The sequence below is a fragment of the Simochromis diagramma genome, unplaced genomic scaffold (genome assembly GCF_900408965.1).
Source record: "Simochromis diagramma unplaced genomic scaffold, fSimDia1.1 OVJJ01000646.1, whole genome shotgun sequence".
Taxonomy (NCBI): Eukaryota; Metazoa; Chordata; class Actinopteri; order Cichliformes; family Cichlidae; genus Simochromis; species Simochromis diagramma.
Window position 1 is genome coordinate 3,638,838 of NW_024387279.1, and position 22,201 is coordinate 3,661,038.

Below are 22,201 nucleotides of genomic sequence, written 5' to 3' on the forward strand. Positions count from 1 at the left end.
AAAATCAGGATGTGAATAGCCTGTCTGGAGCCATCGTGTGTGTACAAAAGCTTAGCGGGCACAGTGTTACAACAGATGGATGTAGCCATTGGTTTCTGGAGTTTCATTTGATGTATTTTGGAGCTAAGACTGACTATATTTGGATGACACACTCGATTAGCAAACTCCATCCAGAAACTGTTCATTAGCAACAAACTAATGAAATCCTAGAAATTCAAAAAATCTCTGTAATAAAAATAACCATCCATTGTACAGCCATGGTTTTCTAATGGAAAAACTTTAAATCTGAACTGTGAAGAATATTCTAGGGTGGGGTAAAACAGATTTTTGTAACATCTTGTAAACATGCTTTGGAAACCGACAATAGATCAGTTTTTGCCCCTTTAGCGATTCTAAATAGCATTACAGCAGATATTGCTGCAAAGGCACAAGTGTTGCACCACATCGCATCACTTTTCTGCTTCCCCCGAACCCTAGCAACCACCGGCAACACAGCACATGGACACAGAAGGAATAACTGCGCTCGCGACCAAGAGTCTAATTCAGTTCAGTTCAATTCAGTTTTATCTGGATCAACTGAAGGCTTTTCGGGGAGATTTTAGACTCAGCTAGTTTTTCACCATCACTCTTAGACAGGATGTTTCGAACTAGAAATATTGTGCAAATTTAAGAAAACAGCCCCATGTATTTGTTTCATATTTAAGGACATTCCCTGCTCAGAAATAACTCCAGGATTCCTCACAGTGTTACTGTAATGTGATCCAAAGAAAGTATCTAGACACCACATTTCAAAGAAAACTGTCCTTTGTTACAATTCTGTATTCTTACGCTCCTTATTTTGCAAAGAGGACGGTGGAAAGGCGTTTCTGTGAACGTGTTCTTCGTTTACATTAGTAATTCCTCGATACAGCAGATCCTACTATTTGTTCTCTTTATGTTCACCTTATGGTTACTTGGCAGTGATGCTTACAGGCAGTGTTTTTGAACAGAAACTGAATTTTTTTATGGCTGTTTTTAGTTTACAAATCATTTTCAGGTTGCCAGTGGTTAGTATGCCCCTTTAAGCTCCAGTGACACAGTTCAGTAGTATGCTGAAGGCAAATGAAAATAGTAAACTTCAGAACAGGCAGGCGCATTTTGTTGTTTACTGAGTTTAAATAACTTTCATGTATATTAACTATTATAAAGCAGCTTAGAGCCTGAAACTCTCTTTATAGCCACCTGGCACTGATATATTGAACTCTCCTGTAAAAGCGTCTTTAAGTTCAAGAATCACATGGTTACATGATCATATTAAATAATTTGGTTACAATATTGACCAAAATTATAGTGTGAGGCTGCCCAGTTATACTGAGTAATTCCCAAAGGTGTCAATAAATTCTGATTTCATTGCATTTTTTAATAAAAAGCCCCCAGCACAGGCTACTAACTGGGTGTAAAGAAATCTATATACCTATTACATGATTGGAGACCCGGTGCAGTCAAGGAGAAAATAGAAGAACAATATTATTATGAAGCAACCCTCAGGACACTAACGCACAAGTGCGTGAAACCTTGTGTATGTGGTGTGATGACGGAGGAGGGGGGCTGTTCATTTACAACAGTGTGTGAAGTAAGACCATCAGCATTGGTGTTCTGGTGCCAACCTCTCCGATCACTGTGAAAACATCTGGGTTTTATCCACACCTCAACAGACAACAGCATTATGCTTATGAAAGCTTTGGTATTGTAAGTGCACATCTGGATATTTGTCTACCTACACACGTTTTGTAAAAGTCTAGTTTGCTGACGGTCTCGGACTATAGGCTTGTTCCTGCTAGGATAGAAGTTTTTGAACCTTCCTCATACTTCCAGGAGTAATCATGAGGAACCTGTGAGGACGCAGGATACACCTTGGGAGCGCTCTCACTGGAGGAGGTGGTACTCACGAGTTAAGTAATTCTCTCATCAGATATGCGTTGCTGAGCCTCCCTGCGGCCCTCGAACAGGGAAGGACACACCACACCCTTACCCACTTCTCTCACCCAGCCCCTTCCTTCATGCTTGGTCATGCTGATGTGTTGAATGAGGCCATTTTGGGTGGAATGGCTGGTTAGTCGACATCCAAGATTTCCCCGTCTATTGAGGTGTTTAATTTTACTGTTTAATTGCACTGGAGCAGAGAGCAAATAGATGGGATCACTTCAGTCACGCCTTATTAAGACTCCAAGACTCCAGTGATTTGTTTATTTCATTCTTTGTGCCGCCTCTGATGGCAGCGTGCTCTCGTTGTACATAAACAGCGCTGCTGTCGGGGACTCGCTGACTGACAAGATGAGAGCTTAGAAGCACTTCCCAAGTGTTCCTCCACCAACCTCCCTTCACTCATTGTGACGAAAAGGAAAAATACTTTTTCAAGCTCTACCCTTGAGATATTAAGGAAACAGACAGCACAAGGAAAAAACTGCTTCAGTTTCCCTGGCAACTCCTCGCTCAATCTTGTCACCTCTTAAAGTAGGCCTTGTGAAAGGATAAAACTGTGTATACATACTTATAAAGTGTTTTTCTTGTTCTATATTTACTATGGAGTATAAGCCCATGCACAAATTGTACTCCTAATATTATATTCCCTTTATAATACGTATATGCAGCCCAGCCCAGTGAAATATGCGCTGCTTGTTTAAAGATATTCGTACACAGTTACATGCTAATTATTATGGTCACAGTCATGACTGTCTGCATTTGTTTGGCAGTCATTCAACATCATTCCTTTGCATCCTGCTAACTGACCTCCTGATTTTTTTTATTTATGAGGTTTTGAAGTTTTCATTTTTGGATTTGAGTCAGATGTTCCACTATTTTAGGAATGCAGTGGTATGGATTTCAAAGGAAAATGTCAAAATCGTTATGATGGACAGAATTCGGCAAGAGTATACAGCACCCTACAGTCTTTGATGTTTTGTAGTTTTGCCTCCGTGCATCACCACAGTGAGCTGTAAGTCAGACATGTGATTGAAGTCCAGACTTTCAACTATAATTCAAAGGATTTACAGAATGTTTGTGTAAAATGCAATTTTTATACATAGTGCTTCATTTTCAGAGGTTCAAATTAATGGGATAAACTAACATAAATGTAACATAAAATAAAAGATTCTTTTTAATAGTTGCATTAAAAAACAAACAAACCAAAAAACTGAACTTTGCAGCCAGTGTGTTTCCTCCTTTGAGTGCTCTTCTAGACCTTTAACCCAAATTGGTGCCTAATCAGTTTTGCAGCTGTTGTCCAGAATCTTCTACATTTCTCCTGCAGATTTATTTTTATTGAACTCCATGCTTGCAGTTTGCATACACCAGAATAAATAGATCTCTACCAAATATGGCTGACTGTGCCTTCAGTAGTGTGACAGAAAATATTTTCTTTTGTGTGTGTTTGTGGACACACACACACACAGAAGCCTGTTTATTTAATGTGACAGGAAATATTACTAAAATTCACCTTGAGTTCTGTCAATAGTAAGTATCAAATCTCTGCCTGTAGTGCAAAGTCTAGTATTCTGCAGCATGTCGCAGTGACTGTGTAACCTGCACCAAATGAGTTATTAAATTGTGTTTAGGTCCAGAGAACCTTAAAAAGCCCTGCTGCCTAATAAAGTCTGATAGTGTATTAGTAACCCAGTTCTTTCCATATTAAAAGCTAACTATTACAGTAAAAGGCACTTAGAGTATGCACGTACGATAGTCAAAAATGTAGCAGGCACTGTTTCTCTCTCTCTCTTGACCTTTTTCCACACTTTTATGTCATGTATGTTTGTCTTTGCAGAAACACTCCAAAGGACAGACCCTGATGGACATGGTGTGTGAACACCTTAACTTGCTGGAGAAAGACTACTTTGGTCTGACCTTTGCCGACACAGACAGCCAGAAGGTCAGTGAGTTGTGTACCACAGTAACCTCTCAGTGCATAAACAATGCTCGCTAAACAATCTGTATTCCTCCCAGTTTTTTGCTGGCACTCTCTGGGGTGCGCTATCCATCATTCAGAGAAGAATGGAAAATGGAAATGTCCATGCTAAAGTCTGGGCCTGGACAAAAGACATTTGAATAAGTTGTACAGTTGAAGAAGAAATGAAAATGCCTCATCTACTCTTTGCAAGATGCATATATGAAGTTTAGTGATAGAAATATTTCTCAGAGGCAGAGCTGCTCTGGAGGTAGAATAATTTCATGGGTTGAGTTAAATCTCCACGGGCCCCAGCTAAGAGCACAGTTGAGAAAAAATTGAAGAGCTAAAAAGAAAAGTTAGATCAAAATGACTTCAGTGACTTTGCTGTTTCTTTCATTTATGACTATGGCAAGGTGAAGAGTAAGCAGGATGACTTTCTGCTTTTTCTCAGGCAATAGCTAAAGGCAAGTTTTAACTTTTAGGTTGCACAGGCTAATTAGCTAATAAAATTGAGTATTTTTTTTATTTGAAATTAGATAAAGGAGAAAGGTTCTCAGTGTTGGTCGTCTAACCATGCATGGATTTGTTTGACTAGGTTTTTTAGAAATGTGTTAGGTACGCAGTAATCAGTTAAAAAGATCGATTAGCAGACTGCCCTCATAAACTGCACACATATCTGCTAAATAATGCTAAGCAGCAGATTAATAAATGCTGAACTGAAGCACAACCTTCTTGACAGGCTGTACCACACGGGACCATTTTTCTGTGAGATATTTCTGTTAAAAATGCAACAAAAGACACGAACATCACAAAGAGGGTCTAGAGGTCCAGTTCAGTCAGTTTAATTAGCAGAGGTAAAGTATGGCAGACAGCTATCGGCTACAGCTGCAGGTGTCTTAACACCTGTCAATCACAGCAGCCGTTGCCTTTTATCCAGATGGATGGGTTATAAAATATAGTTAGCAATTAACATAGGAGTCTAACGGCATTAAATCATTTCTAGATGTGCTGAATTTCAAGCCTTGATGTTGCCACTTGGTGCTGCTAAAGATACAAGTAGCTGATTGCTGCGTTTAGTGATCATGTAACATAAACGAAAATGTGAGTTAGAGCAGTAAATATGTACATTAGTTCAGTGCGAACTAAGACGATGAATATAAGGATTCATTTACACAGGCCTAGAGACTGATCAGCTACCTCATGGCAACATCAGTAACTCCAGTAAGGAAAGAAGGTATATTCCAGACCAGTTGGCTAGTTTTTGCTGGGTGTCACTGGGTGAAATAGGTGAGTGCTAAACAACAAAGCTCCTTGTGATTGCTCTGGTCGCTGCAGTGAGTGTTTGCAGACGAGACAGGCCCTTCCCTACAAACTACAGATGAACGCTGCTAGTAACAAACACAATCACATGGAGGGTATGAGATAGAGCACCACATCTTTGCAACCTATATCACCTAGCAAGCAAGTTTCACTGATGGTTAGCATAGAGTGACTCTATTGCCCAAAGGAAAGAGTAATCAGAAACCACATGCATTAATAATGTTGACTGGATGTATTGTAGTGGTGTAGCCATAACAAAGAGCACTGGCTAAATAAGGCAGTGCTTTTCTTTTAAGATAGCAAGACATGCATAGATCAGACACAAAATTAGCATTTAGTTTGATTACATGTTCACTAGATAGTTACTAACTTGTCCATCAATTGGTACCTTAGGGGACTTTTCAAATTATTCATGATGAGCAGCACATCTTTGTTCTCATGTACTCATAATAAGTTAAAAGAACTCACAAGTTATTAGAAAAATATTGATTATTACAGCTGAAACAGCCTCACATAGAGTGAATCTGTGTGTTTACAGTTCTGAACAATATCTCAGTGGAAGTAATCTCCCGGGTGAACTGACCCTTAAGATTCGTGGCATTATCTTGCTTGTTTTTGTGTCACTTGACTTTCGTTTGCCTCTTTTTTCCATCATCTGAAGTTTAATTATTTCCTGATAAATGGGCTCTAACATTAATCTCCAGTCAGCACACCAACCTTTTTGACATTTTGAAACGAAGGTCTGAATATGTTAGTCACGGATTGTTGTTGCTTTGTTATAAGGTGTGCGGACCAGACTTATCATATAATCGTATAATTAATACGGACCTGATGGGTCCTGGCTGTCAACTCACATGAGAGAGCTGTGTTTGATGTGGGTCTGGGGTTTTCATTGATGTCTTCCCAGAGGGTAGGTATGGGATTGCACAACAGGCTACAGAGGAACCTCCAGTCTTTTAAAGATAGGACAAGACCAAGCCCCTTTTAACATCTGGTGCGTATCCTCTGCCCCAGTCATTGGCTTGTACACAGTTTGTCAGCTCACATGCTGTGACTCGAGGTGCACAGGATGATCTTGGACCTCACAATATGACAGTCTCATCAAAGACGGCCTTATCAGGGCACAGCGTGAGCTTAGTGTCAGGGGTCAATGCTGATTGGTAGACCAAACAAGCTTGAGAATTTAAATGTCATTTCAGATGCCCTTTCCCTGTCTCAGTTGGGGGAACAAGAACTCAATCTCCGCTCTCCAAGAGAACATTTATTCTATGTGATTTCTTTAGAAAGTAAAGTTGAAAAACAAAGTGTAAAATAATGAATCAGTGATGAAAAGTTTTTCCTGCTTTTCAGCACCTGACTAGTTCTCTTTACCCTTAGCTGATCGAAGGTGGATTCGTGGTGACAGTCGAATGGCTGCGGCTCTTTAGTCTTTAGCAGTTCGATTAAACACCAGAGGAGTAACACAGGAGGCAAACTGTCAGAGATACAGTTTGCAGTTTGTCCCCGTTGAGGCCACGGAGTTGCAGTGTAGTGTAACAACCCTTCATGGTTTCACTCTGATTCGTGTAGTACCAGCTGTCAAGACGACGGTCAGCATTAGGAAACAGCTGCTGTGTGGTTTTCGGGTTAGTGCAGATCACTGTCAGCTCTCTGCATCGTGGATTGCTCAAACACCTGTTTTTATGTCTGTAAGCATGAGGGTGGAATTTACATAACAATAGACACCCATTGCAACTCATTTTCTTTAATTAGATTTTTGCTAGTCCACTGACCTTTCCTCTAGCTCTGCTGTCAGCATCACAGTTTTGATTTCTCCTGAAACTTCTTGGTAACTGCTGATTGGTTTAAGTTTAGATGATTCTTATGAATGACTTGAGCAGCATCTTAACTTTGCTTCCACAACATCCACTGTAGACAGACTTGTTATATGTGCTGAATATAAACTTTGGGGGCTTTGGGGGCTGCATCCTCCGGCCATTTGTAGGCCGATTACGTCACAGCGACACGACAAAGGCTGGCCAAATTTGTAGACTCCTCCAAAAGCGGCCGACAAATGCGTCCTCCTTTTCCCAAGATTTGAAGGATGGGTCGGGTGTATCCTTCGTGGCCATATCCCAGAATTCATAGCGTGGCCCAGCCAATTCCAGTTTCCAACAATAGCAGCAGCTACTTAGTTTTAATATTACTCTTACTAATCTTTCTGGGTCACAAAATTAACTTTTTAAGATATTTTCAGGTGAGAATGCAGCTGTGTAAACGTCAAACATCTGCTCAGTTTATCAAGACATCACATATTTGCAAAAGTACTCCGATGTTTTCCGATGATGATGATAAATTCATGTTTACAAAGGATATACTATGTGTTAGCTTATTTTACGTCATTTATACAACAGTGGATGCACATAGACAGGGTTCCAATTAAGGAGGTCAGTGTATGTTTAAGTGGGACTGTCTTGGAGACAAAACTCAGGCTTCATACTGCTCTAAGCCAGGATTTACTCATACACATCACTTCACTGATTAATGGTGGGCGTGCCTGACATTTGGGGACAAGACTGGTACAAACAAGTAATGTACTCAAATAAGGCAAGTCAGGGGAGCTTAGTTTAGAAGTTGAGCCAAGCCGGGCACCTTTTACAAACTTTATTTATAAATGACGAAGTGGTTTCTCACTGCAGGGATAAACTTCTTCATGTCAAGGCCAAACAAACTGCACAAGCAATTTTACTGGCTAGCAGCAATACTACTATTACTCTAAAGTCAAATTTTCGCTTGACTCCGAGGCCTGTGCACCACAAGGTGACAAATGGTTTGTGCCTCTGTGATCCCCCGCACAGAAGCACAAATCCTGCTGAAGTCAGGGGCAGCCAGTCAGAAGATAAGCTGGCTTAAAGAGAGAAGCTGCTTATTTTAAATTTAAAAAATATACATTTTTCAGACTTTTCTGATTAGAGTATATATCATGTATTAAAATTACAACTATGAGGTTGTTTTGGTTGAATTAAATAATGGAAACAATGCATAAATAACAGTAGTAACTGGATATAAGGTCAGAAAAAGACGTCATCAGAAGCCTTGAGAAAGGTAAAAAAAATAAGAAAACATGACATTGAACACAGAAAACATTGCAAACCCCCAAATGGAACCAAAATCTTCATCACGCAAATGCAACCAAGTGTTTGGAATAACTGATAGTGAGTCTTTCACACCACTTTTGAAGACTTTATACCCACACTTTTGCGATCTTATCAAAGCATCACAATCAGAATTTTGGCTTTTTGACTCATTCAGAGGTGGTCTTGCAAGTCTGTTTTGGATTATTCAGGGCATGAACCGATGGCCAGATAATCGTCTCCCTGATTGTCTAGTAGAGACAACAAGGTCCTGAAGCAAATCAGCCCCAGATCATGACACGACCATCACCATGCTTGCCTGCTGGCATGGTGTTCTTGGTGTTATGCCAGATGTAATGGGACTCAAACCTTCCAAAAGTTTACCTTTTTACTCGGCAGGTCACAGAATACTTTCCCAACAGTCTCTGGGATCAGTGAGATGTTGTCCAGTTGTGTTCAGTTTACTCAGCAGTCCCATTTTTGCACAGTGTTGAATCATGAACTCTGACCTCAAGGCGAGTGTGACCTGCATTTGTTTAGATGTTGTTTTTTGTTCATTTATGACCTCCAAGATGAGTCACCAATGAACTCTTGGAGCAATTTTGGTATTATTATTGTCTAATGTTCAAATTTGTTTCATGTTCTGAAATATTTCGTTGTGACAAATATGCCAAAAAAAGAACTAAGGAGCAAATACTTTTTCACAGCAGTATACATCGTTTTTTCACACTAAGAGTACTTGTGGGAAATATTGTTACTGTCTTCCCGCTGACATCTGTCTAAACAGCATGATTTACAGCTGCTGTAACAAGTGAATTCACACAAACTCTTCGGCTAATGAAATGCTCCAGCAACCAAATCTGAAATGGTGCCTCTGTTGGTGAACTGGTTCACTGAACAATCCGATGTTATGAGATCACATAGGTAACTGGCTGACAGTGAGTTTGTGGCGCAGTGATAAAACACGACTGCTCTGTGTGGGTTTGAATGCCTCAGCAGGGGAGGGCTCAGTCTCTTTGTTTACCATATGGAGAGGCTTTCATAAGGAACACATGCGGCAATTAGAGTAAAATGTGACACCGGGGTGTGCATTAGCCATGTTTCCAGTCTACTCTGTGTGATTTCTGCCTTCTGTCTTTCAGAATTGGTTGGACCCCTCCAAGGAGATCAAGAAGCAGATGCGAAGTGAGTGTCTTTTCCAAGTAGCTGTAGTGGATTAATATTTTAAAATTCAATTAGCAGAGACATAAAACTAGCTTTGTTGCTCATTGTACTTGGAGTTGTCAGCTAAATTGCTAAGAAGAGCTCCAAAACTGCCTTCTAATGAACACTTTTTCCCGTTATACTGGATGTGTTTAAGCTTCCTGCTCTCAATACAATCTCTCACCAGACTCTCCGTGGCACTTTGCCTTCGCTGTCAAGTTCTACCCTCCTGACCCCTCCCAGCTCATGGAAGATATTACCAGGTAGAGTGCTGACACACACTTCTACTACATCTCCAGTCATAATTCCTCTGGCTGTGCTGTCAGGTGCTCCTCAGAATTATTCAAAGGATAAATCGCTAACACGTGTCAGCAGTACAGATAATTTCCTTTTTTATATATTCCCACTGATGGATGTTTACATAAACACATTGTAACAATTCTCATGGCATATTTGCCCCAGTGTCAGAGCAGCCCAAATCCCTCTCTTCTTTTGAAGGATTAGCCCTGGAATGCTACTAACTGCCATGGATTAACTAGGCTGAATACTTGTTGGAGCTTGCATTGGCTCGGGCTTGTTTGACTGCCAACACTCCTTCCTCTCCTCCCTTTTTTCATCTCATCTGACAGATACTACCTGTGTCTGCAGCTGAGGGATGACATGCTGTCAGGTCGGCTGCCGTGCTCGTTCGTCACTCACGCCCTCCTGGGCTCCTACACCGTTCAGGCCGAGCTGGGAGACTACGACCAGGATGACCACGGCACCGACTACGTCAGCGATTTCCGCTTTGCTCCCAATCAGACGCGCGAGCTGGAGGAGAGGGTGATGGAGCTCCATCGAAACTACAAGTACATGACACGCTGTTGTTTAAATCAGACCTTTGTGTATCCACAAGTGTCTTAGGGTGATCATCTGATGAGTTTTCAGTTGCATCAAAAACACTTCATCATGCACATTGCTGATAGGTGCCGTCTGTCACTGAAATGTACACAGTGTCAATCTTGCCAGTGTGACAATACTTCTCAATTCACATAGCGATGCTGTGGCACTGCTTTTTGGCATTCTCCCAAATGAAGTACTTGATGGGAGGAACTTAGAAGAGAATATATCAAGCATGTTCGAATACTGCTCCCGCTGTTCACCATTCTGGATCTTTTATTTAAGAAAGTCTGCTACAGTATTGTTATTATTCTGCTCTTATTCTAGGGGGATGACTCCAGCAGAGGCTGAAATGAACTTCTTGGAGAACGCAAAGAAATTGTCCATGTACGGAGTCGACCTCCATCATGCTAAGGTTGGCTATTCTGGCGTTTTTTGATTTTCAGGTGTCATGAATGCACTCCTGAATAATTTCTGTCTGTGTTTGCTGCAGGATTCTGAGGGGATTGAAATAATGCTGGGTGTCTGTGCCAATGGCCTGCTGATTTACCGTGACAGGCTGAGGATCAACCGCTTTGCCTGGCCAAAGATCCTTAAGATTTCATACAAGAGGAGCAACTTCTACATCAAGATAAGACCTGGAGAAGTACGCATTATGGTTAAGGACCAGGAGGGTCAAACATAAAGCCCGGGGGCCAGAATTGGCCCGGCAAAAGACTCCAATCCGGCCCTTTCCAGGGCTTTGGAAAAACTTTTTCCACAGTTTTGCAGCTTTTTCAAATGAAAACTGTCTTTAAACTAACAGAAAGAGAAATTTCACTCCTTTGGCCCACTTAAGATCAAAGTAGGCTGTATCTGGCCCACAATCTAAAATGAGTATGAGTATGACATGCCTGAACTAGTCTGTTTATACCACAATCAAAGGAAATGGGGCTCTTGTTTTTTAGGATCTTGGTGCACTCTTAGAACAATAAATCTTCATACAAATGTGTGCATAACCAAAGGGAAATGTGAGCCTCAATTTTAAGAATGTCCTTGCTACAGCCACCATTGTGCTAGCTTTAAGTAACACAAGGACTGGAAGTATAGTTTTGTACATTTCCATAGTCTCTACCGGTTGCCTGACCCACCCCATAAGGCCACTACAGGGCGTTTGTGCACCTGTAGCTTATGAAATAAAGCACTTAAATTCGAGAGCTTTTGAGGTGTTAGTAGATGGACGTGCCTGGCCACAATGGCAGCACCCATTTGTCAGTAAAATCCCATTGGGTTTCACTATCTTGGTGTTTTAATGAGCGAGGAGGTGATCTGGCTGACACGGCATGCTCAGATGGTAGCAGCTGCTACCCTAGTACTACCATACAGCTTTAATGATGACCAGAATTATTCAAATCTACATGCTGACAACTACAGATCAAGCCCATAAACTTAGTTATGACCAAGTTTATGGACTATGACCTTATATGACCTAAGTTATGCCCATATTTTATATACAGCATGTAAGATATTTGAAATCAGGCTGGTTATTGTTTCCTTTATGTGTGTATATATATATATATACACACATATATATATATATATATATATATATATATATATATATATGTGTGTGTGTATATATATATATACACACACATATATATATATATATATATATATATATATATATATATATATATATATATATATATATATATATATATGTGTGTGTGTATATATATATATATAAAGGAGTCATAAAGGAAACAATAACCAGCCTGAACACACACACACTAAACACAGCCTTATACCTCTATTATAAGGGTCTCTATTTTGGCCCTCGCCATTGTGCTGCAGCTTATCCTCCATGCTGAGCCTCAAAGTGTCAGGCTGTCTGGGCGAGACCCAGTCAAGTGACAGAGCTGCACAGTGAGCCTGTGATAGAGCCAAAGAAAGAAGTCTTTTAACAGAGCTGCTGCAGCTGCAGCCACAGTCAGAACAGAGGGATAAAGAGTGTAAATATAGAGCCATGAAGTTGTTTTCCACTCATTTGCTCCCAGCCTCTGAACACTGCATGTTATCCTTCCTGCCTCTGACCTGCTGCCTTCTGTCCAGTCTGCAGAATATATGTAAATAATAAGGTAGCTTATATATTGACATAAGTTTGGTGCCAGCAGTTTTTTGCAAGCACAAAACAAGGACTGTTTTTATTGATTGGCTCCGGTGATCATTCAGATATGAGATGTTGTATATTTATAGATTTTTAGGACTCTCTCTAAATGTTCGTCCAACAAATTGATGCGCCCTTCAGCAAAACAGAGTAAACATACCTGGTGGTGTTTTCAGCTCTCACCTTCTCTGTCTCTCCATATTTTCTCTCCCCTCTAGTATGAACAGTTTGAAAGTACAATTGGTTTTAAGCTCCCCAACCACAGAGCTGCCAAGAGGCTGTGGAAGGTCTGCATCGAGCATCACACCTTCTTCCGGTAAGAATCGATCTGCTCTCATGGTTGGAGGGTTTTTTGTTCGATGGCCATCAAAGCAAACCGAACACTTCCCTGTGTACAGCTTCATTAGGCACAGTCGCTCGGGCTACTGCCATGGTCACCGTGGCTTTGCTAGTAAACTTAACTTATATACTGATTTAGCATTACAGAGGTCACACATGCATGAACTGCATGATACAGCTCTCTATGTGATAGCACGCAGTTACAATTGCATGTACGTATTATAGACTGATAAAGGAGAAGTCAGCTTTACCCTAAAGGTCAAGCTAGTTTACAGTAACAGTCACCACAAGGCACTTTATATTGTAAGGTAAGGCCCTGAGATATTAAAGGGAAAACCTCCAAAACCTCTTTATTTAAGTTGGACTTGAAATAATTTATTCAGCTATTAGTAATCCACATATCTCTGTATTTTGCCTTTGAGAGATCCAGATTGCTTGCTTATCACAGTCTGTTTCACAGGCTGGTATCTCCTGAGCCTCCTCCTAAGGGATTCTTGGTGATGGGTTCAAAGTTTCGATACAGCGGAAGGACGCAGGCTCAAACCAGGCAGGCCAGTGCTCTCATAGACAGGCCTGCTCCTCACTTCGAGCGGTCAACCAGTAAGAGGTATCTGCTTTCCCGGAGCTTGGATGGAGGTGAGCGCTGCAGCATGAAGGCTTCTCAGGGAGGAAAAGCTAGCTTCACTTTGCTCAAAGAGTAGTGTTGTAAATCACACTGTTTTTACCTTTGAACAGCATGTGAAGCTAAACTAAGTTAAGCCAAAGACAACATTTTCTCATCATCTGTGGAAGAAAGTAAATTAAGTGTCCTTCCCAGAATATCCAACGCTTCTCATCTGTCTGACCAACAGAGTTCTCACGGCCGGTATCAGCCATGTGCGAGAACCACGACGGCCTTTCTCACCGCAGCATCAGTGAACACCGACGGCTGCACAGCCCCTCCGGGGACGAGCAGGAAACAGAGCTGGAGCCAAGTTTGGAACAGGACGAAGAGGAGAAGGAGCACGAGCAGGGCCGTGAGGCGGAGCAGGACAAAGACCATGACGGCAACGTGACTCCAAGCAGAAAAAAAGAGATCATGGTAATAAAGACCTCCCGATGGAGCTTTAATGAGTTTCCAATGACAGAAGGGCTAAACGCACACTTTTAGTCACCTTGCCCACAACTCTGGCTTAAGTGCAGGGAGGCGATGATGTAAAGAGGTGCAGTGCAAGCGTCTCAGTCCAGCTGAGGTTTATCCAGCAGGGGCATAACGCTGTGGCAGCTTTGCTGGATTTAGCATTCACTAACTCTTCTCCTTTCACTCAGGCTTACATGCTTACTCTGCACTGCTCATAAATCCTGCTAACGGCTTTACCGTTTTTAACCCTTTCTCATTATGCTGACAAATGCAGACCCGAGCCGTGCCTCTGTTTACTAACATGCTTTTTCTATTTTTAAACTCCTGCTGGCGAGAAGGAGGAGGCCGGGTCACCAATTGACAGTAAACAGGAGGTATTTGGTGTCTGGTGATTTGGTCTCTGTCTGTCTGTATGCTGTCTTTATTATAAATACTGTGTCTGTTTAATTGTTCCTCGCCCTCTCTGCATATCTCCCACTGGGTTTTGTCTCTGTACCTGTGGCTGTCATCACTGACAAACAAAAAAAAGCTATACTGCATTGCACCACATTAACAAGTGATCCAAAGGCTGTAGTGGCCTTTAAGGAACGGTTTGGCATCCCAGCAAACATTTGAAAGACACTGATGGTCAGAATTAGGTGTAAAGGTTCACTTAAGATTTAGATATGGCTGTAATGCTTATAGTTTTATTAAATGTTCAAAATTTACTGGGATGGCTTTATTTTCTCATTTCAGAATCTGTCTCGGCATGATACGTGTATCTGATAGCTAAATCTTTGCTTTCTGTCTGCCTGCTTGTCCTCTCACCGACTTACCGCCTTGTGTCTGCATCTGACCTTGTTCCTGCACTCTCTTGCCCCGCACTCTTCACCTTTGACCCCCTCTCTTGCTCGCCCATTGTCCTGCAACCAACTCAGCTCTCTCAGTTGGACCAGGAGACTACTCCTCGGCACAAACAGGAGGTACAGGTTCTTGGATTTTGGCTCTTGTGCTTCTTGTCGTGTGTGCCTTTAATAGACTGAGGTTTGTCCGCATCTTTTCAGTCAGTTTATATTTGATTTATTTATATATTTTAAAAGGTATTTGAAAAATCCAGCAACAAATCTCTAGCACTGCTTTCAGAGATAGACGTGAGCTTCTCCCCGTCCTTAAGTGCCTGTAATGCAGCATCGGTGCATTCTTCTCTGGGAAAAGCACTCAGATGCTCGACTTAAGTGAATGTGCTGGTACAAGTTCTCCATTTTTAGGTTGTATTACAAGTCCTTCATTCAAAGCTCTACTTTAAGCACAGTAACATCCACTGAAAACATCAACAACACTTCATATTGTAAAATGCTGCTGTATTCTGACACCTATCAGAACCAGCATGAACTTTTTCAGCAGTATGAGCTATAGTAGCTCGTCTGTTGACAGCCTTTGACCCCACGTGCATCGATGAGCCTTAGCCGCCCATCGCCTTTGTTGTTTCACCATCACTTTTGATAGATACTGAGCTCTGTAGGCCAGGAACACCCTACTATAGCTGCTTTTAGACATCCTCTCACGCAGTGGTGTATCCATCACAGTTTAAACGTCATCAAACTTGCTCAGATCCTGACCCTTGCCTGTTTTTCTTGCTTCTAAAGCACCAACTTTGAGGATAAAATGCTAATTTGCTCCCTAAAATATCCCACCCATTAACAGGTGACAGGATTAAAAGATAATAAGTGTTATCCACTTCACCTGTCACATTTTATAATGTTATGATTGGTGCAGTTATATCTGTAGGGGGCATTTCTCAGATAAATATTTACCTGTTATACTGTTAGTGGAACTGAAAAGCTCAAAGAGGGGATGTTGCACTAGAAACAGTATGAAGTTCCTGCTCTGAACAGCCGTTTCTTCAGGTGAACTGCAGAATACTGTTTATGCAGGTGAAGGAATATGGGTTTTGTTTTGTTTCCTGTAGCTGTTGTCCAATCTTCCAAAAAGAGAGCTTTCTGAGTTTTGATTAGCGAACGGCATTAATTGATTATTCATATTCATTTTGTCTTGCATCCTCTTTGCAGTGCGTGCCTTGATTGTTGTGCTCATTCGTGTTTTGAAAGCTAATTCTGTCGTAACTTATTGAAGCCATGCTGTAGCTTCAATAAGCATCTTAAATGTCAGTGAACACCAGCACAAAGGACCAAAATGTTAGCGGAATCTCTAACTGGCATAAATGCGAGCAGTTTGCGTGGCCTCCTCTCCCTGTGTACATGAAGTATTACCTCACAACGTTCCCATACATGCCATACAAGTCTCAGGTGTTCATGACAGACTGATGGACTGTTATCTTCTGCTCTTCTCTAGTTTCTGGATAAGTCGCAGGACGTCTTGCTGAAGCACCAGGCCAGCATCAATGAGCTAAAGAGAGCCTTGAGAGAGCCCAACAGCAAGCTGATGAACCGCGAGAAGCGTCTGTCAGCGACCTCCCCAACTGGCACACCAGAGAAGAAGGCTGTGAGTGGGGGATGAGGGTAGGGGAGCTGTGGAGGGCTTTCAGGTCCATTATGGTCAATATCTCAAATCTAGCGACCTCTAAAACTTGACATTCCATTAAAGGCCATCGATATTCCCGTGTGCCAGTGTCCTCTTTCCACTTCTCACTCTTGTGCTTGTGCAGGTTTTTAACTGCTTCATTAGCCTAAAGAGATACTGCACGGTCATATGATTTAAAGAAACATAGTGATTGAGCGTGATTGTTGAAGATAGATTCTGTTTTCCCTGCATGCATTTCAAACAGGTGTCTCCAATATCATGGCAGTCGGAAACAAACATACAAATCCCCTGTTTATTTTAGGACAGCCGTGTAATGAATTGCTTTCTACCTTTTCTCTGGAATACCAGGATAATTCTCTAAATATCTCCGAGGTGCTTGAAGATGACTGACAAGTAGCACACAAGGAAACATCTTGAAGAGATTAGATCCGAGATGTTTTTGAGATTTTCTCAATGCGAGGCACTCGAGAACTAATCATCAGTCATTTTTTTCTCCCCTGATTGCCTAACAGTTAGATCGTTTTCTTTATGCTAGATCACAAAATCTCTCAAGCTTTGATGGTATTGTGGTAATAGGGCTTTTAAAGATGAGATTGGCCTCTTCAGATAGGATAGTGTTTGCTGGTGCCTAAGTTGCCTTCAGACAATCTCTCATCTGCTGTCTGCCACAATCAGATTATAACCACAGAATGTCAAATGTTGTCTGTGGCAGAAAATGTAATCTGCTGTGTGCTTCATTCCAGAGGTCGGGGTTGTTTCTGTTTGAGTGACATTCGAAAGCTGGGAAAGTCTTGCTGCTCTTTACTGTTTCCAAGAGATTTAGTGAAACTCAGCTCTTTGATGTTGTTGCAGAATAAAAAAAAAATCTTTTTGCATTGCAAATGCCTCCAGATTTGCTTATGTGGATTTGGTGGCTGTCAGGTACATGGAGCTGCATGATTTTAGTTTGAAGTTCATTAAAAAGTTTCTGCTAGAACAACTCACTTGTATTCTGTTAACACTGATTCTTTCTGCCTTTTGCTTGAAGTTGTGTCTCACAGAATTGCTCTAATGGCTGTTCTTCCTTCTCTCTTTTAAACCCTCTGTTCTGCCTCGTCTCGGTCAGTCGGTGGGCCGGGCAATGGGAAAGGAACCTGTTAACAGCCTGTCTGTTGAGGGTTTCGTCCAGAAGACTCTGGTGACTTCACCCGAGGTTGCACATCTTTCACTCTTTCTCTTTCACTAAGCAGTTTACTGTTTGTAGCATTGGCATGGTGCAGTGCAATTCCTGACCTCGAACGCTGTCTTTCCCCACCCAGCAAAAACTTGCTGAAAAGATGACTTTGCTATGACGTATGACAAAAAAATTAGTTTTCAATAATAATGTCTGTTACAATTGATATGCATAAAGCCAAAGCAGGAGCACCTTAAAGCTGGATTCTATCTGAAGGCTGCTGGATTATGATAGTTGTAGCTGCAGAAAGACTTGCGGTTCTTTAGAAATAAAAAAGTACCTGTAGTATGAGACCGCATGCTCATTGCATAACGAGCTGTCAATCTCAAGTCAACAGGCAACGAGCGTGCGGTTTCTCAGTCAGCTCTGCCCCATTTTTGTCAAGATGGCAATGGTGGAAAAGCTCATCTTGAGTCTTCCTAACTGGACTTTGCCAACCAACATCACGGTTGCTACATCTGTCCTTTATACTGTCTGGACTGTAATAGCGCCTAAACATTGTGCCCTAAAACACAGAGCAGGACTGAGGAGCAGTCCACAAAGAAACATTAGACTGGTCTGTAGAGTTAGATGTGTCTTCATTTTACTCACAGTTAGTCTATTGTAAGTTTGACTGTTTCAGAAAAATAAATACCGAGTCATTTACAGCCACAAAAAACGACCCCCTGTCGGACTCGAGCCTCTTACTGATGTTGCCCTGGTAACAATCAGCAACACCTGCTCTGACTAGTGGCACTCAAAAAGGAAAGAAGGGCTTATATTTTGTACTCATGCTATCATGGTGAGTTGTTAGAGTCTGTAATGACTCACTGGCAATATAAAGCAGTGTGGATACTTTGTTTGCCCTATTCAACTATCCTAGTCTGACTTAGACTTAGCAAAGGCACTGAGCCTTTAGAAGTTATTGTATCCAAGCTATGGTGCGGGTGTTTTATGCTACACTCACTAGAGTTTTGTGTTTCATAAAGTTTTATTTTTAATTATTGCCACACTTCTAAAAACGGCCTTGTTTATGTTAAATTCCTCCAAAGTCCCTCAGTCAGCCATTTTTTTACTCCTTTGAAAAAAGTCTAAATTTGCCCAGAATTAGTTGTTAAACATAAAAAAAACGACTAAACTCGTTTGTTCAACTAATAAATGTGATGTTTTGTAGATTTAGTGGGAGTATATCAAAAGATGAGGCTTTTCAACAGCCTGAAAGACAATTTGTAGCAACATCTGATACGTTTGTCTTTTTAAATGAATATTATTGTTATTACTTTACATCTTTTCAACAGGTTTCTGCAGTGTCTGATGTGAGTCTATCAGGGTTACATGTGATCCCAATGGGAGATCCATTTTGGACTAAATTTAGACTAAATCAAATTAAACTCAGCGCAATTTCAATGACTGTTTTTGGGTTAAATAAATGTCAAGACTGGCTGACCCGATTCAGCACAAAGGTCTGCCCATGGTGCTCGGGTGGTGATTTGTTTACCGTTTTAAAGAAATGCATATTGAATAGGTAATACCAATGTTCACTATAACTCCAATATGTACATTTTGGGCCCTTTTCTTGGATTGAAGTCCTTGTCTAGATTTGATTGTTTGCAGTAGCTGTGCTTGTCTAACTGTGTTTAATCTATACCAACATGTAGGGCTCTGAGGAGTGGGTATTGATTGAAAAACAAGAACCTTATCAACAAGACCATGACTGGAAGGCAGAAGAAAAGAACAAATCTCTCACACCTGATTCCTCATGGGAGAAAAAGGGTCTGGAAAAAGAGATAGACGTTAGCAAGATGATGCATAAGGAGGTAGCAGGGTATGACAGAAAAGAAATGAAAAGCCATATTGATGAGTTTCCATCAACAAAATCGTCCAGAGAGGCAGATGTATGCTCTGAGCCTCGACGTTTTGTGATCCAATTATCTGAGAATGCCGACTCGTTTCAAGACAAATCTCAAAGCAAACCAGCTCGAGCCTCAGACCCTGAGGCGAACAGCGATGCAGCCCCGGGCTTGCGGCACATGAAGGAGCGCACGGCTTCTAAACCGAGGAAAAAGAGGAGACCCCAGAGCTTAAACCTGGGAATGCCCACAGAGCTCGTCTACAGGAAAGGAGGAAGCGATTCCACCGAAGACGAAAACGAGGGCTCGGACTCAGACAACAACTCAGAAACAGCACCAAAAAGAGGAAATCATTGCGAGTCGCCCCCAGTGGCAACGATGAAAGATGATCAGGGTTTAGAAAAGGATCAGCCGGTCAGGGTCTATAAAGACGGCAAACAAGAGGGTAAATTAGTTGGAGAAAGCAGGGAGGTCTCCACCCAAGGAGCAGAGCAGGTAAAGAAAAAAGTGAGCCTTGTTGGGACAGCAGATGTCGATTTAGGCTCAGTGAATGGACCTGGAAAAATAGAGCATGATAGCTCATTCTCAGGGTCTAAAGGAGAGTGTGTGCTGAAGATGCGAGGGAAAGGCTTCATTGACAACAAAGAGTTAGCAGAGGTTAAACTACGACAGGTCAGGACACATGAACGGAAGGTCAGTAGCTCTGGAGGAGAGGATGTGGAGGGTTTCTTGGGCGACAGAGGTCAGAGGACGTCTCTCCACCGACTGTCAGGCAGCAGCTACCAGTCGGAAATAACCAGGATTGTTCCTCTCAAGCCGGAGCGTTCGAAGAGCGTCACGTCCAAGGACGAAAGGGACCGTACGGGACAGGACGATCCAAGACGGGGGATCAGAAGAGAATACCGGTGGTCGGTTGGCTCTCCGGAGGGATCCTCAGACCTCAGCTGGACCGACGGTTCCAACTTTCATCCAGCGTTCGCGTCAGATCTGGAGGGCGTTGCTAAAATCGAGCATCCAGACGATAGCTTTCAGTGTGGTAGAGTGTTTGCGGAGAGCCAGTCGTTCAGCTCAAAGATTTCAGGGCTTCCCAAAATGGCCCCTCCAGCGCCGCCGGTGAAAACACAGAAGGCGAGAGAGTCCGTGCTAATACTCCGGAACAGCAGAAACGCCAGCAGGGAGCCGAGCCTGGACACGGCCAAAAAGAGACACTCGGTAACTCCTCTTGGCATCTGCTATTCAGTCATTGGAAACAAAGCATGAGCTTCAGACAGACTTCAGCATGAGCACGCCATTATTCTTTTTTCTACGTTTTCAATGACTTGAAACACTCATCCATCTTGCCTTGTTCGTGCCTGCATGAAGAGCAGGCGGAGCCGTACCTCTGCTCTGTCTTGTGGCAGTCAAAAAGTGTGGACATTTTCCCATAAGGCAGTCCAGTTTATCCCCCCCTCCCATTGCCTTTTGACATGCACCACACTGTCTGGCAAATCTGTACAGCTCAACACTGGCTGTGAAAGTTTAAACACACACACACGCAAAAAAAAAAGTCATGTTTCGGTGTTTTGGTTCATCTTTTTCAGCTGCTGAACCTGAAATTTCCTCCCAGCTCACATTGTTCTCTGTCAGAGGGCAGCAGACTCACATATTACCGCCGCTCCGATGATTTATCCTCATCTCCATGTCATTTCCAAGCTGGAAATACAAAATAAGCGATTTATTGCATATGAACGTTAGAAATTAAATCACTCATTTGTGAAAGGAGAGCGTGGGGGTGTACTGTCATCCATTACTTTGTTAGAGAGCTAATATCTTCCAAAATTAGAGATAAATGGAGTATAGAATTGGTTTGTGCGCAAAAGATTGAGGAACCACATCAAACTGATAACCCTTAAAAAAAACGACTCAGAATTTACAAACTGTCGCTGGATCCGTCACATGGGTGGTAATAAATCAGAAATCATGCGTTGCATTATTTTCATTTACCCCTCACCTGGATTGAAAGCCCAGCGGTGTTCTAAACACACCAGTTCCTCCAACTGTGAAAGCCCAGCAGGCAGCAAGCAGACAGACACCACAGCTCAGTGCCTGACACAGTCAGATTTGCTGCTTTCATTTCACTGTTGGTATCATTGGGAGCTTGCACGTGTTTGGCACCGGAATGAAAGGAATTTGGAGTGAATAGACATGACAGCTTTCATCATTCCCCACCTTTTCATCTGAGTCAAGCTCTTGCATATATTGGATTAAACAGGCATGAGGAGAGAGGTGTTGCGTAGCTCTCAGTGTGCGAACAGACCTCACTGGCGAGTGACAATCACATTAAGATCTGATTGAAGTGGGAGAGGGGGGGCTGGGAAAATATTAAGGTGCTCCTCCAAACACGTGGACCCACTCTCCCAGTCATTTTGACAGGTTTTGAAATGCATCACGGCACCTTTTTTAAAAAAATATTTTAATCAGAAATGTAACAACATCATTTGACTGTATTTGTGTTTAAATTCACGGTGAACCATTGCAACACTTTCTCAGTTAGTGGATGAGTGGCTGCTCTTACTACCAGAAACCTGCTCGTTATACAAAGTGCATGATTTTCT

The 22,201-nt window shown here is 42.0% G+C and overlaps 1 protein-coding gene across 9 annotated transcripts in view; it reads left to right on the forward strand.

The window, feature by feature from the left end:
- Window positions 1-22,201, forward strand: part of LOC120715982 (band 4.1-like protein 1) — a 91,560-nt gene that overhangs the window by 55,604 nt on the left and 13,755 nt on the right. For 3 of the 9 annotated variants that reach the window (XM_040003311.1, XM_040003308.1, XM_040003309.1), the window contains exons 4-17: window positions 3,800-3,904; window positions 9,498-9,540; window positions 9,746-9,821; window positions 10,188-10,406; window positions 10,765-10,852; window positions 10,931-11,083; window positions 12,805-12,902; window positions 13,386-13,561; window positions 13,777-14,006; window positions 14,381-14,419; window positions 14,963-15,007; window positions 16,377-16,526; window positions 17,671-17,757; window positions 19,416-20,819. In XM_040003311.1, the coding sequence (XP_039859245.1) occupies window positions 3,800-3,904; window positions 9,498-9,540; window positions 9,746-9,821; window positions 10,188-10,406; window positions 10,765-10,852; window positions 10,931-11,083; window positions 12,805-12,902; window positions 13,386-13,561; window positions 13,777-14,006; window positions 14,381-14,419; window positions 14,963-15,007; window positions 16,377-16,526; window positions 17,671-17,757; window positions 19,416-20,819 (2,913 nt within the window). The remainder of the gene's footprint in view (window positions 1-3,799; window positions 3,905-9,497; window positions 9,541-9,745; window positions 9,822-10,187; window positions 10,407-10,764; window positions 10,853-10,930; window positions 11,084-12,804; window positions 12,903-13,385; window positions 13,562-13,776; window positions 14,007-14,380; window positions 14,420-14,962; window positions 15,008-16,376; window positions 16,527-17,670; window positions 17,758-19,415; window positions 20,820-22,201) is intronic. The other 6 variants (XM_040003315.1, XM_040003316.1, XM_040003310.1 and 3 more) reach the window with 5 other exon arrangements.